This window comes from Balaenoptera physalus (genome assembly GCF_965194825.1).
Source record: "Balaenoptera physalus genome assembly, chromosome: 11".
Lineage (NCBI taxonomy): Eukaryota > Metazoa > Chordata > Mammalia > Artiodactyla > Balaenopteridae > Balaenoptera > Balaenoptera physalus.
The window spans coordinates 7,892,660-7,909,823 of record NC_138896.1 but is presented as its reverse complement, the minus strand read 5'-3'; the positions used below and the strand labels follow the sequence as shown (position 1 = coordinate 7,909,823).

The 17,164-nt window shown below is 41.7% G+C and overlaps 1 protein-coding gene across 1 annotated transcript in view; it reads right to left on the bottom strand.

Annotated features, from left to right (window-relative positions):
- LOC309637937 (N-acetyllactosaminide beta-1,6-N-acetylglucosaminyl-transferase-like) overlaps positions 1-17,164 on the bottom strand; it is a 64,346-nt gene that overhangs the window by 30,481 nt on the left and 16,701 nt on the right. Inside the window, 2 exon segments of the mRNA XM_082413311.1 lie at positions 7,343-8,822; positions 11,286-11,449. Coding sequence (XP_082269437.1) covers positions 7,343-8,282 — 940 coding nt within the window. The 5' untranslated portion in view covers positions 8,283-8,822; positions 11,286-11,449.

Below are 17,164 nucleotides of genomic sequence, written 5' to 3'. Positions count from 1 at the left end.
GGAATCCATCTTGGCTAAAAGATGTGCAGGCACATTGGCAGGGCCCTGAGTCAGACCCAGTTTGGGCACGAAGCAAGACAAAGCAAGATGATTGGCCAGAGGGAACCCATAAAACTGCCCCCATATGAGTAATTCCTGCCACTCCCAAAGTGTGACTCTCCCTCTGAGCCTGCCTGCATGTTTTTCTGCACATACTTTTCTTCTAATAAACGCTTCACCTGCTTCACTACCTTTTGTCTCTGTGCTGAATTCTTTCTTCAGAGAAGACAAGGACTGAGGTCCTGTTTCAAGCCTGCTGGCCCTCGTGATCTAGTGGTTAGGTTTCCGCGCTCTCTTCAAGCCACCTCAACCTGCAGCCCGTGAGATCAGGGCTGGGAGAGAAGAATAAACAAAAGCCCCTCCCCCCAACACTCACGTCAAGGAAATGACACAGTTACCATCTCTCCTTTGAAATCTTCTTAGTCTTTCCTACTCCTCCCTCTGTGAGCCCATGCCAAGTAGTATACATCTAGGATAACTCTGGTCAGTTTTGTTTTATTTGGTAATCAGCTGCACGGGGGTGAAAGCACACTGTGCACGCACGTGGAGGGGCTGTCAGCGCTGGGCTCACAGGTGGCTCATCTGTTTCTGGCTCCCATCACTGTCTGCACATACTAGGCAATCAAATACTTATCGATCAAGTGCTCTATTTTGCATTCCCTGTTTCCCTGATCACCTTAGTGTGAGATTCCTACACTTGTGATTTATATTTTGTCATCTGTGATCTCTATTTGTATCTGTGGATGTGCGGACGTTCAAAGTACCTAGTTTTTCCAACACATCTTAATCATAAAGACAACATAATATTACAGATAGTTTGTGAACACAGTGCTTTCATGTCCTGTGCTCTTATTTCCCTCTTGTCCATAGATACACACATTCTGATTTTACCAAGAACGTGAGAGATGCAAGTTTGCATCCTGCGTTTTGCACTTCCTGTCAGAGCATAACATTTTCCATCGTGCTACTCAGTTTTCAGTGGACATCGTCTTCACAACCATTACCTTAGAACACAAGACTGGAGTTATTATTTGTTGTTGTTTTCCCACCCCACCTGAAAGCTAATGCATTAACGAGATGGTTGTCAGCTCTGTTTCATGATCTTCAGGAGCATAGGAAGTGATGATTAGAAAGGACTTAGGGAAGCTTTCCAGAGCCAAGGGGTCAGACTTCACTTGTTTTAGGAATCAGATTCTACATACAATATGATTCAAGTGAATACAGACTGGTCTGTAGGACCCAAAATGAATTCAAACAACTCAAATATCTATTTACATAACTATCTTTCATGTGTCTACCTAGAATTCTTTGGAACAAATCATTTCTTCAATACAGTAGTCATACAAGAGCAATCTTTTCTAAAATGATGACTAAAATTTTGTTCATTTTTGTTTTATTTGTAATATCTCTCTAGGCAGCCACTGCCCACATGAAACGAAATCAACTATAGGGATGAATAAATGGAGGCCTCAGGACTTCCCTGGTGGCGCAGTGGTTAAGACTCCACGCTCCCAATGCAGGGGGCCTGGGTTCAATCCCTGGTCACGGAACCAGATCCCACATGCATACCACAACTAAGAGTTCGCATGCTGCAACTAAGGAGCCCGCCTGCTGCAACTAAGACCTGGTGCAAACAAACAAATAAATAAATAAATACTTTAAAAAAATAAATTATAAAATAAATAAATGGCGGCATCAATGCCTAATTATGCTTTCTAAACTAGTTGAATAATTTTTACAACTATTTCTCCTAATATATTCAGATGATTACATCAACTCTTCCTTTGTTGATTTCAGCTGTCCCCTCATTCTTGACACAATTCCATCCCTCCAGAGATTTCATGCATAAAAGCATCTCTAAAAATTTGCCTGTTCTGCCCTGAATTTACAGCTCCCTGAGTTTAAAGTTACACGATAAAGAACGTTTGCAAGTCGGCACTTTGCTGCAGTGGGGTCCTTAATTGCACCTCACCTGAAATGCTTCAAGGGTCTTTTGATTTTGGCAATACTAGCCATTTTTTTACAGGAATTAGTATCAATCTTTTTTTGTGCATCACCCCAGTGCTGTCTGATGTTTACTCTCCCGGTGGTCATGTGGGAAACGCTCGTTCTCCGGACCCTCCTGACTTTCCTGAGGACCTTTTGCAATATACCACTCATCATTCTTCTAAATTCTGGGTACAACGCTCTTGCCATTTGTGCAAAATAGTAGAAGGGGATGGTAACGAGTGACCAAACAAAAAAAGACATGCTCCTTTATCCCAGCTTGAACATTAGATCAAAATTAATACCCCAAATTCTAAGTTGGAGGCAGTGATCAGGTAGGATAGAATCCTGAAGAAGTTGGCAACCAACACAGACTTGTGGCTTGGCCGCTCTGTAAGTGGTGAGGTGCTCATTGATGTCCCAGAATTCAACCTATGCTTGCTTATTTCTATATAACGTACACTCTTATACATTCTCACTCCAGGACATAAACTAATTTTTATTCCACTAAGAAAATTGCGCTTAGAGTTTAATCTCAACAACTGACTGTAGAAAGGGAGCAGAAGAAAAGGGTTCCATTTCTACCGATGTGGGTACACAGTGCATCACGCTTGTCTTATTCTTGGGGCCACGTGGTACCCAAAGCACCTTTCAAGTATTCATTTCATCATGACATCACCTCTGTGCCCAAGTGAGAAACCAGGGAAACCAAATGGAAACTTTCTCAGCGTCCACAGAGGTCACAGAGAAAGAGCAGCTTGGGTTAAATTGGTTTTAAGTGCACGTGACATTTTGTCTTTTTGGACGCCTCCAGCTCTCTTCTCCCTCCATCTTCTTTCTCTGTTTATTTATGTACTTACTATGTTAAATTCTGTACCCTGTTTTCTCATCATCACTGTGTTTTTTGTTTGTTTGTTTGTTTGTTTTTGTTTTTAGCCACAGGAAATAGCTGGAAGCAACAGGACTTAAAATAGCCCAGGAGGGTGGTAAGAGAGAGCCTGGATTGTGTGTCAGAAGATCTCCAGTTGGGCCAAAGCCACTCTTGACAGCCGGGAGCCCTTGAACCAGTGATTTGATCTCACACCTCACAGCTTCCGCTGGGGTGAATTTGAGAAAACAACCCCTGTTCTTACTCGGGGTCCCCAATGGGGGCTTCCTCCCAGCCACGTCACCCACACCTCTGAGCCTGAGTTTTTTCCAACATCGACCTCCTGGTGCAGCTGGAGGTTTCCAGAAGTAATATACAGAAAGCACCCAGCTGGGGGCTTGCCAGAGACATCAGAGCTAATTTCATACCTTGAGGCAAAGCCATTGGGAAGAAAAGAGTGAAGAGAGGAAATGAGGAGGGTTGCAATCCTTTAACATAAAATCACTGCAAATAGAATGGTAGGAAAGTGCAAAAAAAACCTGGTTCTTTTCAAAACAGTCAACTAGATATCATTGGGGCAACACAAAGCTGAAGCAGAGAGCTGACAGATGAAGAGTATTTCAGCGTTAAGTAGACTCTGTGCCTCCAAAGCCCTTTCCAGCTGCACTTGCCCTTGAAAGGATACCTGACAACCCTCGGCTTTCAATGCCAAAGGCTAACAGGAGGAGGCTGAACCCAAGAACCTCAGAGGTTTTCACAGTCTAACATGTTTCTGCTCAGAAAGGCCTCAGGTTTGAGTTTTGGCTGGATTTGGGAGGTTGGGTGTCACGAGGAGAAGGCAAAACAAGGGTCCAATCCCAGTGCCAACTGAGCTCTTCACCTTTCTAGACTTCTGCTCTTTCCTTCCTCCACTCTGCTCCCCACAGAGTCCTTGATTTGAGTTTGAAGTTACAGGAACTCATGGTCACTGCTACAGCGAGTGTTCCCAGCCAGGGGAGACCTTGAGCTTCTGATCACAGAGAATTACGAGCTGCAAGACTCTAGCCCCCTCCTTCCAGTTGCAATATGCTGTTCAATCAGAACAGAGTTCCAAGAAATGGATCCCCTATTCTTTTGGATCCCCGGGTGCTGGATTGCAGTATCCCCATTTCTTCTCAAAGCTCACAGTCTACGAGGAACTCGATGCCTACTCTCTATTTGGCCAGCTGGATGGGGAAAGACCTTCTTTACAACAGATGACCATCAACAGCCCAGATTGAAAAAGTATGGAAGACAGAAAAATAGCTTTGTGTTTGGCAAAACCTGAATTTACTTAGTAGATCAGTCTTTAATTCTGGAAGATGGATTTTCATAGAAACTACTTGCAGAATGACCTCATCACTTTTCAAAATTTTTCTTTTTTTTTGGCCATGGCTCGAGGCATGTGGGATCTTAGTTCCCCGACCAGGGATCCAAACTGCGCCCCCTGCAGTGGAAGCGCAGAGTCTTAACCACTGGACCGTCAGGGAAGCCCCCCTCATCACTTTTCTAACTGGTCCAGGGCTTCATTATCAGTTTTGCATATTATCGAATGAAGTTCATTCCTCACAGGAATGTTGTGTGGAGTGACTAATCAAATAAAGCACATTTTAAATGCCAGACGGTGCCAAGTACTTTGTTAAATTCTGGAAACATTTTCCCTTTGACTGAAGGGAACTGAGGAACATAATGCAAACCATTAATTAGAAACATTGTCCTTTAGTAAGAAATTAAAAGTTGTAACTAAGATATACATGGATACTAATGACTTAACAAGACATGAAAATTCATGATCACCAGTAAGTATATCACATAATGAAACAACATACTAATAAGTGCTATGCTTTGAAAAACCTTTAGAAATAGAAATCTCATGTACCCCAATCAAATGATTCATTCATTCATTCACAAACATTTTTTGTGCACTTAGTTTATGCAGGCACTGTGCTAGATTCTGGAAATATAAAACGTAAGTGTAGCCTAAATGAGTACAAGATTACTAGATCTTAAAATGCTACTGGGGATTAAATAGAGGTAATGTTTCTTAATCAAATTTATAAGCTTTTGTACAGCAAAGGAAACCATAAACAAAACAAAAAGACAACCTACGAACTGGGAGAAAATATTTGCAAATGATGTGACCAACAAGGGCTTAATTTCCTTTTTTTTAAAAAAAATTAATTAATTAATTTGGTGGCACCAGATCTTTAGTTGTGGCATGTGGCATCTAGTTCCCTGACCAGGGATCAAACCCAGGTCCCCTACACTGGGAGCGTGGAGTCTTAACCACTGGACCACCAGGGAAGTCCCAAGGGCTTAATTTCCAAAATATACAAACCGCTCATACAACTCAATAACAAAAAAACAAACTACCCAATCAAAAAATGGACAGAAGACCTAAATAGGCATTTCTCCAGAGAAGATATACAGATGGCTAGTAGGCACATGGAAAGATGCTCAACATTGCTAATTACTAGAGAATGCAAATCAAAACTACAATGAGGTATCACCTCTCACCAGTCAGAATGGTCATCATTAAAAAAAGTCTACAAATGATAAATGCTAGAGAGGGTGTGGAGAAAAGGGATCCCTCCTACACTGTTGGTGGGAATGTAAATCGGTACAGTCATTGTGGAAAACAGTATGGAGGTTCCTTAAAACACTAAAAATAGAGTTACCATATGATCCTACAATCCCACTCCTGGGCATATATCCAGAAAACACAAAAACTCTGATTTGAAAAGATACATGTACCCCAGTGTTCATAGCAGCAGTATTTACAATAGCCAAGACATGGAAGCAACCTAAATGCCCGTCAACACATAAATGGAGGGCTTCCCTGGTGGTGCGGTGGTTGGGAATCTGCCTGCCAATGCAGGGGACATGGGTTTGAGCCCTGGTCCGGGAAGATCCCACATGCTGTGGAGCAACTAAGCCCGTTCGCCACAACTACTGAGCCTGTGGTCTAGAGCCCGTGAGCCACAACTACTGAGGCCCACATGCCTAGAGCCCGAGCTCCACAACAACAGAAGCCACCTCAATGAGAAGCCCGTGCACTGCAACGAAGAGTAGCCCCTGCTCGCCACAACTAGAGAAAGCCGCTAGCAGCAATGAAGACCTGATGCAGCCAAAAATAAATAATAAATAAATAATAAATTTATTTTAAAAAACTGATAAATGGATAAAGAACATGTGGTTACATATATACAATGGAATACTACTCAGCCATAGAAAAGAATGAAATAATGCCACTTGCAGCAAAAAGGATGGATCTAGAGATTATCATACTAAGTGAAGTAAGTCATACAGAGAAAGACAAATATCATATGATATCACGTACGTGGAATCTAAAAAGTGATACAAGTGAACTTATTTACAAAACAGAAATAGACTCACAGACAAAAACTTATGGTTACCAAGGGGAAAGGGAGGGGACAGATAAATTAGGAGTCTGAGATTAACAGATACCAGCTACTATAGATAAAATAGATAAACAACAAGCTCCTACTGCATAGCACAGGGAACTATATTTAATATCTTGTAATAAACTGTAATGGAAAAGAATCTGAAAAAGAATATATATAATTGAATCACTTTGCCATTCACCAGAAGCTAACACAACATTGTAAATCAACTATACTTCAATCAAAAAGCTGAGGTAATGTTTCCAGAAAACCATCTCCTTCCAACCTCCTCCCTCCAGTAGTTTTCCAGCAAATCGGCCCCTTCCTACAGCTCTCTCCATTCCCAGGAGGATAAAGTTGCCTGGAAGCATACTAGTGTGAATCCTCTCCTTCTCTTTAAGGTAGAGGCAGTTAATGGAGTTAACTCTGGTGTTTAAAAGCAGAATAACAGGGGACTTCCCTAGTGGCGCAGTTGATAAGACTCCATGCTCCCAATGCAGGGGGCCCGGGTTCAATCCCTGGTCAGGGAACTAGATCCCACATGCATGCCGCAACTAAGAGTTCACATGCCGCAACTAAGGAGACCTGGAGCCGCAACTAAGGAGACCTGGAGCCGCAACTAAGGAGCCTGCCTGCCGCAGCTAAGACCTGGCGCAACCAAATAAATAAATAAATATGAAAAAAATAACATTAAAAAAAAATAAAAGCAGAATAGCAAAAGCCGGAATGTGGAAGTGCAAAGTTCTGTTTACCTTGAGTCCCACCCCCAAAGGCTTGTCCTTCAGAGTCACAAAGACAGAGCCTTAGAACTGAAATGTAAGAACTGTAACTTACGTTATATGAATTCCATTGAAACAGACACACAAAACAGTCTACAGGGTGTCCATAAAGCTGGAAACATAGGTGAATATATATAATGCAATTGAAGATATTTTCAAAGTGTAAAACACACACACACACACACACACACACACACACACACAATGCTTCCAGACTTTATGTAGAATGGAAATCAAGTTCCGCATACCTGGAATCCTGTTAAGTGTCACCCAGAAATGTTCATCAGGAGAGTAGGTGTCCTTTGACCACCCAAGTAAATCAATGGCCCTCTGGTCTTGGAGAACAAAATTAGCAAATTCTCTTGTAAGGGCTACATAGCTGGAGCCAAAGTAAATGGTGAGATTATGGGGAGGAGACATTTTTCTTATCCAAGTCCACAGCATGAAGGAAAACAATTGGTATTTCTGCTCCAAGTGCATATATCTGGTCCTCCTGATAATATGAGGAGGAGGCAGCACCCCTGGGGTGATGTTTTTCCCTTTAAATCCTTTTATATACTGAACGATCTCCCTGTTGGTTTTCAGGGGGAAATCTTGCCCGCAGGTGTTGATGGTGTACTTCCACGGAACCTCCGAGCCTATGAGGTCTTGCAGGCAATTCAGGTCAGCCTGGAGCCTGGAAAGTCCTGCGTAGACCACAGACTCTCTCTTGGAAGCCAGAAAGGCATTTGCGAAGCAGCTCAGCAGCCTTCCTACCGAATCCTTGAAAGCAGAGGTGGCTTTCTCATCCACATGAACACAGTAGACATTTTGAGGCATGTAAATAGCCCTGAAAAGCCTCTCAAATGTATCAAAGTCTTTGTGGATGACCATGACATATGCCAAAGGGAACTCAGCTTCATCTTTGGACAGAGGTTTCATTATGTAGTGATTCTGGGTCAAGTACTGTTGGCAAGTTATGTTTCTCAGTGGTGTCAGTGGTGTCATTGGTATATTTCCATCCAAGATTTTCTTTCCTGTTATAATCATGTCACAGACTTCTGCAAGCACTGAAGAGTTTGAGATTTTCCCCACTGGCAGGTATTTTGGCAGGACTAAATTGTTGGTATAGAGGAACAAAAGAGTTATAGAAACGGCTATAAGCCCTACAACAAACTTGAGTACCTTCAGCTTCATGTTTCCTACCATCTCTTCTGTGTTTGTCACTTCATATCATTGTTGAAGTCAGTCTGCAGGTCCATCCCCCGACTGCTGGGGAATCTACTCCCACTTCTTATTTTGAGCAAGAAGAGAAATACTGCCACTCACTTAAGGGACAGTGGATCAACCACAAGCTGAAGTTCTTCTCTAAAGATGAAGGGATTGAATGGATCTGAGAACATGAGCCACTGGGGCCAACGGAGCAAGAGCTGAGCAGTGTTAGGTACCTTGGTCCAGGTCAATCTCAAGTTAAGACCCTAACAAATCTGTCACGGCTGCCGACTCAGGGTGTTCCCCCGGGGCGGGGGGGGGGGGGAGGGTAGAACATGTGTCCGTCTTACAGCCCTTTTACCCCAGACAGGGACACCATCACCATCACCATCACCGACATAATGTTTGACCACAAGGGATGGTATATTTCTTCAACTTGGGACCATATCAGTTGTTGTGAGGCAGGTCACCACCAGCAGTGACTGATATTAATGTTGACAGCTCCCAGAATTGCTGAAGAGCAGGGTTTCTCTTTACCTAAAGATAAAAATCAAGAATTCAGAGATGCGGGATTGGAAGGCACCTTGCAGTTTTTTCAGGCCAGCTCGTTCAAGTCACAAATGGAGCATCTTGAAAATGAACTGTCACTGATGTTCTATCACCCTCTTGGCTCCATTTTCTCACTGACAACCTGGGAGGTGAGCATGGACGTTATACCCACTTTGCACAAGAGGAGATTGAAGCCCACACATGCACTGACTTGCCTGAGGGTCAATAATGAGTTCATGGTAGCATGAGGTCTCAACCCTAATAGGGTCGAGAATATTGTACCTGGAATATTCGCTCCCCCCTTTTTCTTGACGAGTTCCTCCCGTCGATCAGGCCCCCCGTGTGGCACCCTTTCCCTGCCCTCTCAAGTCTGGGTTAGGAGCCCTTCCACCTGTTCTACTAGGACTTGGTGCCCCTCTCTTTGCTTGTCTGTTTGACCCACCACTAGCTTATGGAGAGCGATTTCTCTCTACTGATCACTGGGTTTTAGGCACCTCGCTCATATTAGGCGGTCATCATTAAATTAAGTCTAGTCATTTTTCTTCCCTCTATACCAGGGTGGACAAAACTACAATGGGCATCATGGGTGAGGGCCAATCCACCTGCCACATGTTTCTGTACAGCCTGTGAGCTAAGAATTGTTGTACATTTTTGAATGGCTGAAAGGAAGTTTGAAGAAAAAGAATATTTCATGATACATGAAATTCAAATTTCAGTGTCCATAAATACAATGCCATTGGAACATAGCCATTGGTTTACAGATTGTCCATAGCTGCTTTCCCATGGCAACAGCAGAGCTGACAAGTTGTAACAGAAACCATCTGGCCACCCAAGACTAGAATATTTACTCTTTGGCTCTTGAGAGAAAAGATTTCTTGATCCCTCCCCTATAATTACTGATGTCTCTGCTAACCAGTATATTTTCACCACACCAAGATGACTACTGTGGACTTGGTACAACTTTACCACTTTTTCCTGTATTTTCTAGATTTCCTCACGAATGCTAGAATGACATCCTATTTGGTAGCAGAGCATGGGCTTTAAAGAGAGACTTGGAAATCTACAAACAACAAATGCTGGAGAGGGTGTGGAGAAAAGGGAACCCTCTTGCACTATTGGTGGAAATGTAAATTGATACAGCCCCTATGGAGAACAGTTCGGAGGTTCCTCAAAAAACTAAAAATAGAATTACCACATGATCCAGCAATCCCACTACTAGACATATACCCAGAGAAAACCATAATTCAAAAAGACACATGCACCCCAATGTTCACTGCAGCACTATTTACAATAGGCAGGTCATGGAAGCAACCTAAATGCCCATCGACAGATGAATAGATAAAGAAGATGTGGTACATATATACAATGGAATATTACTCAGCCGTAAAATGGAATGAAATTGGGTCATTTGTAGAGATGTGGATGGATCTAGAGACTGTCATACAGAGTGAAGTAAGTCAGAAAGAGGAAAACAAATATCGTATATTAACGCATATATGTGGAACCTAGAAAAATGGTACAGATGGACCGGTTTGCAGGGCAGAAATAGAGACACAGATGTAGAGGACAAACGTATGGACACCAAGGGGGCAAAGCGGCAGGGGGATGGGGGTGGTGGTGTGATGAATTGGGCGATTGGGATTGACATGTATACACTGATGTGTATAAAATGGATGACTAATAAGAACCTGCTGTATAAAAAATAAATAAAGTAAAATTCAAAAAAATAAAAAAATAATAAAAATGTATAATGCTCGCTTAAAAAAATTTATTAAAAAAAAAAAGAGAGAGAGACTTGGGTGGGTTTGGATCTTGGTTTTGCTGGTTCCTAGTGGTATGAGCTTGGGCAAGGGGCTTTACTTTTCTGTTTCAGTTTTGTCATCTGTCAAATAAAGAAAATACCAGTAAGGTTGTTTGGCGGATGAATATGGGTTAATAAGTGGAATGCAATTTGCTCAGACTTTGGCACATAGAAAACTACTGACTACTAAAACTGCTAACTACTGAGCTGCAGACGGTCACTTTTAAAGGCTCACCTGCACCTCTAGTGAACTGGAAATTCAAAGCACGCTGCTTTGCCTGACTCCACTGTTTCTCAAACTCTGGCAAAATGTGGTGCTGCCACACACTGGCCCTGTAGAGCGTAGCTTGACAAGGTGGAAAATCTTGTGCGTGGCAGGAAGGGAGAATCTTTGTGCCAATAGAGCATTTTATTCCCCCAATAGACTGGGAGCAACTTGGAGGGAAGAACATGTCTTTGAAGACATAAGGAGGAGGGCTCAACATGGCATTTGAGTGACCCCAAAGAACTTCCCAGACCTCAAGGTCCCAACCCAACCAGCCAGCCGCGGTTTCCATGAGGACATTTAAGATGTCTCATAAGCAAGCAAATTGTTTTGGTGAGTTATTCCAGAAAAACACCATAGCAATAACTTCTATACATCTCATTACGTCATTGGGGGACTTCCCTGGCAGGCCAGTGGTTATGACTCCAAGCTCCCAATGCCGGGGACACGGGTGGTTCGATCCCTGGTTGGGAGAACTAAGATCCCGCATGCTGCGTGGCACAGACAGAAAAAAAAAGTCATTGGAAACAATGACATTTAACGAAGGTTCTGAAAAAATGGGACAAGAGACAGGTTAGATTAGGTGGAAGAAAAGCAAGCAAGGTCTGGAGCACGGAGTACTCTTGGGGATTCTTTGGAATGTTCCGGCAGGGACAGCTGAGCAGCCTGTAGAGCATATGAAGGCAGTAGGATGCACCAGGGGTTGTATGCCATCACTTCTATTATTCATTTGCAGTATTAGATATCAGTCCTAAAAATAAAAATTTCCCCAATGTCCTAGGCACACTCACATCAAAATCAAATCATTTCATTTTAATTCTTCTCATGTAATTTGAGTATCAAATTTTTAATTCTCACTTTTTTTTTTTTTTCCAGGAAAGTTAAATGGTCACATAAGAGAACTGTCCAGTGACAGAACTGGGAAGAAGCTTAGAGGTCATCTCGTCACCTACTGTCATTTTACAGAGGAAAGCAGGATGCCATTCAGAGAAGGAAAGCAATTTGCTGTACGTCAGACAGCCTTGAGCCCCACAGCCAGGAGGGGCAGCTGGTCAGGGCTGATCCAGCGCAACGCGCTGCTTCCAAAAATGTTTCCTTCCTTTCGATAAAGATTTCAGGAAACAACATTTTACACGTGCTTCTGTACGCCTATTCAACTGAAGGACAGATTACACAAGGTTATCTTAACTTCATGAGATTGGTCTTCAGTTCAGTTTCTACCCTTAGAAACCTAAGCTAAAGATAATATTTGTGCTTTTAAAAGAGGCTGACAACATATTTGCACTTTGAAGTCCAGTGTGATAACACTTATTCTGGCTAGTCTTTTTTTTTTTTTTTTTTAAGTTTTGAATTTTATTTTATATATTTTTTTATACAGTATTCGGGATAGTCTTAGCAGGAGTAGGTAAATACATCCAAAGCCAAACAAAGACAATTTGGGAAACTTTGCGACCAAAACTGACAGGTTTATTCAAAACTCTTGTTAAGGGCATCTAATTCTAATAACATTTGTATTTATGACTGTCCTCTAAATCCTTAGTTATCTTCTGTAAGTAGATTATTTCTCATAAAAACAAGAGTTAACCCAATCCATCAGCGTATTTCCAAGCACTTACCCATTGTCCCCACTATGAAGGCCATTGCTGATATTTTCACCCCTCTTCCCCCCCAAGCCCCCTACTCCTGTCCTTCCATATTTGACACATTCTTGCATTTCTGTCAAATTAGCTGAATGGAACAGTAGTTTTTAATCAGGGGCACATGCTGACCCAGGAAAATTTAACACAGAATCCCCTTCTGGTCTCTGATACCGAGATCTGAAACCTGGAAAATTCATATTCTACCCCTAATCACTGGCACTGAAGACTTGTTAAAGCATTTTTTAAAAAATTTTATTGTGGCATACAAGCATATAACATAAACGCTGCTGTCGTAACCACCTTGAAGTGTGCAGTACAGTAGTGTTAACTATATGCATATTGTCAGCAGAACTCCAGAACTTTCTCATCTTGCATAACGAAAATTCTCTACCCATTGAACGACAACTCCCATATCCCCTCCCCACCCAGCCCCTGGTAACCACTACCACCAATACTTAATCAGCAAGAGCAAGGCCAGTATAACACCAGAGGTCTGTGATAACAGGAAGGAAGGACTTCTAGAGCCAGAATCCCAGCCCAGCTGGTGAGGGTCTTAGGAATCACGTGGTTGCCTAGGACCGAAACCCACCCAGACAGAAGTTCTGTCATGTTGGGTGACTTGGCTGAGGCCGCCCCACTGATAGGAGCCTGAGTGGGGATTCAAGCCCCATCGACTGGCCCCAGAGCTGGAGTTCTTTGATGGCACGGAGGCACCCTGCCGCCCCCATCTCCATTCTCAGCTCATCTGTCTTAGAGCAGAATCAAGAAGGCAGAGCAATATGTATAACTGATTCACTTTGTTATAAAGCAGAAACTAACGCACCATTGTAAAGCAATTATACTCCAATAAAGATGTTTAAAAAAAAAAAAAGAAGGCAGAGCATCGTCTTGTTCGACCTCAGCTGGGAACGTACAAGTCTGGCGACTCAGGTTTTTTTTCTGCTCTGCACATGTGGGTCTATGACCACAAGTATCGATTTGGGGGTTACACATTTTAGGAAGTAGACGAATTTGCAAATATAGAATCGGTGAATAATGAGGACCAATGGTGTTTACTCAAGAGAAATCAAAGCGTGTGTTCATATATAGTCTTGGGCATGGCTGTTCAGGGCATCTTTATCTGCAACAGCAAAACATAATAATAGTAAAATAATAAATAACAAAATAATACAAATGTTCATAAACAGAGGAATGGATTAAAGAGTTATCATATAGCCATATAATGGAATACTTTTCAGGATAAAAGGGAATGAACTATCTATACAGGCAACAACATGGACGAACCTCAGAATAGTCATGCTGAAAGAGGCCACACCCCCCAAAAAGAAAGTACTTACTATATGATTCCATTCATAGAAATATCTAGAAAACACAAACTAATCTACGGTAACAGAGAGCAAATCAGTAGTTTCCCGGGAACAGGAAGCAAAAAAGAGAGGAATTATAGAGAGACACAAGAAAACTTTGCAGGCCTAATGGATGTGTTCAGTATTTTGACTGTACTGATGGCTTTACAGATATATTAATGTGTCAAAATTTTTCACTTGTACATGTATGAGCAGTTTATTGTATCTCAGTGATACCTCAGTAATGCTGAGGACAAATCTGACAGAAAAAAAGTGGGATATAGTAATCCAGAGAATGATTAAATATTAAAATAATGCATATTGTATTTGTCTCCTGATGCCCAAGCTATGAATGTATTGAATGATATGGAATATTTGCGAATGTGCCAGGCACTGTTCTATGCCCTTTACATACAATAAATCATTTAAAACTCATATCGACTATTCCTCATGAGAGGGATACTAATTTTTTTTTACTGAAGCATAGTTGATTTACAATGTTGTGTTAGTTTCAGGTGTGATTCAGTTATATATATATGTGTGTATATATATATATTCTTTTTCAGATTCTTTTCCATTATAGGTTATTCCAAGATACTGAATACAGTTCCCTGTGCTATACAGTAGGCCCTTGTTGTTTATCTATTTTACATAAGGTAGTGTATATCTGTTAATCCCAAATTCCTAATTTATCCCTCCCCTCCTTGCCCTTTGGTAACCATAAGTTTGTTTTCTATGTCTGTGAGTCTATTTCTGTTTTGTAAATAAGTTCATTTGTGTCATATTTTAGATTCCACGTATAAGCAATAGCACATGATATTTGTCTTTTCTGTCTGACTTACTTCACTTAGTATGATAATCTCTAGGTCCATCCCTGTTGCTGCAAATGGGAATATTTTATTCTTTTTTATGGCTGAGTAATATTCCATTGTATATATGTACCACATCTTCTTTATCCATTCCTCTGTTGATGGACATGTAGGTTGCTTCCATGTCTTGGCTATTATTAATAGTGCTGGTATGAACATTTGAGTGCATGGATCTTTTCAAATTAAAGTTTTTATCTTTTCTGGATATATGCTCAGAAGTGGAATTGCTGGATCATATGGTAACTCTATTTTTAGTTTTTTAAGGTAACTCCATACTGTTCTCCATAGTGGCTGCATCAGTTAACATTGCCACCAACAGAGGGATCCTATTATTATTCTCCCTTTTGCCCAAGAAAAAGCTGAGGCACTGAGAGGTTAAGTAACTGGCCCAAGGTCACACAGCTTGAAGCAGGAGAACCAAGTCTCAAAAGCAGGCAGTTTGGGGCCAGGAGCCAGGATCCATGCTCCTGACAACTACATTATGTCATTTTCTTCTTGAAGGAAGGCAACGAACCTTTATTGAGTATCTACTGTATACCAGACATGGTGCTCAGTACTTCTGGGTTCCTTGTACAACTTAATTCTCACAATTACTCAAGAAGAAAGAAGATAACCATTTCAAGTTTTTTAGATGAAACTGCTTAAATTCAGAGCACGTTGCACAGTGATTTCATATGTGAGCATAGACCTCATTTCGCCTGCCTCACCATCCACTTTGTTCATCGGTGTATTTCCTGTTCTTCCCTATGTCCCATGTCCCTGATTTAATCCCTAGAGCAGCTACAAGATGATAGACACATTCTCCCTCACATAATATAAAGAAATGGCAAATTATAAACGAGGTCTGACATAGCAGAGTGATCCCCAGTTCTCAAAAAAACAAATCCAATTACTCCTGCCTCAGGAGGTAAAGGAATTATCTCAGGTAGTTCCCCCACCCCTGAGGGTAGGCTGGATTTGATAACTCACTGACAAACAATAGCGTATGGAAAGAGAAAAATTGTTACTTTAATGCGGAGAAATCTGGCAAACATGACCTTGACCAAGTGATCAAAGTTAACACCTCAATGGCATCTTGTGGATGTCAGAGACCCCCAGGTAGGATGTGATGAGAAGGGCATTTCACCTCTGTGGTATTCTTCCCCCCAAACCATAATCGCATTATGAACTTGAGAAAATACATCAGATACACCCCAACTGAGATCCATTCTAGAAAACACCTGTCCAGTCTTCCTCAAAACAGTCAAGGCAAAAAAGGCAAGATAGAAACTGTCATAGACCAGAGGTACTAAGGACACAGGACAACTAAGTGAATGAGGTATCATGAGCTGGATCCTGGAACAAAAAAGGACATTAATGGAAAAACTGGTGAAATCCAAATAAAGTCTGGAGTTTAGTTATTAGTAATGTATTGATGTCAATATCTAAGCTTTGACAAACATACCACAAAGGTAATGAGAGATGATACCATTAGGAGAAAAGGAAACGGATGGTAGGTATATAGGAACCCTTTGTAATATCTTTGCAAATTTTCTGTACATTTAGAATTATTCCAAAGTAAAATTTATCTTACAAATCGAATCAGCAGCTTTTATTCAAGCAAGAGCTGAGCTTGGACCCTTACTGTGCAGGAAGAAACACTTAGGGGTGCAGGGGTGCAGCCTGCCTTTCAGACCATCCCAGCATTGCTGTTGGAGAATCCAGTTCTGCAGCCACGTTGCCAGCACGAGCCCTGAGTGCCCAAAGTGCCAACTGGCTTAAGTTTCACACTGTTAGGGGAGCTTAAACATTGACAGCTTTAATCTGCCACTAAGTGAAAAATTGACCTCAGGTCCTCTGTGACCATAAAGAGAATACGGGTAAGTGTTCTTTCATTAATTGTGGCATCCATTGATAATCAATTTGATAACATTCCAGAAGAGTTTGGGATAAGGTGAACACACACACACACACAATCCTATTATTGGGTTGCTGCTCTAGTAAGAAGAGCAGAGTTCTGGTTTCTGCACTAACTGTGTAAATTTGAGCAAGATTCTGAAGTCAGAGGAGCCTAGATGAAAGACAGACAGACAGACATTCAGATACACACACACACACACCCCTTATAGGTTTATCTCTGGGCAAACTCCCTCCTTCATCTTCCCTTCCTGGGTAACCCTCCCCCCAGGCATTAGTGGTACAATCTCAGAACTTTCCAGAACCCCACATCTTTGCAGTAAAATCCCAACACTGAGACTGGCTATGGAGTAAAAAACCATTAGTCATCAACATGGAGATGAGCTGGCCTTGGGTAGCCCTGGAGCTGCCTTCATGATCTCAGTCTTAGTCTGGAATGCAATCCTGAGGAGCAGTTCTAATTAGCTAACTTATTTTTAATATTTATTTATTTATTTTTATTGATTGATTGCT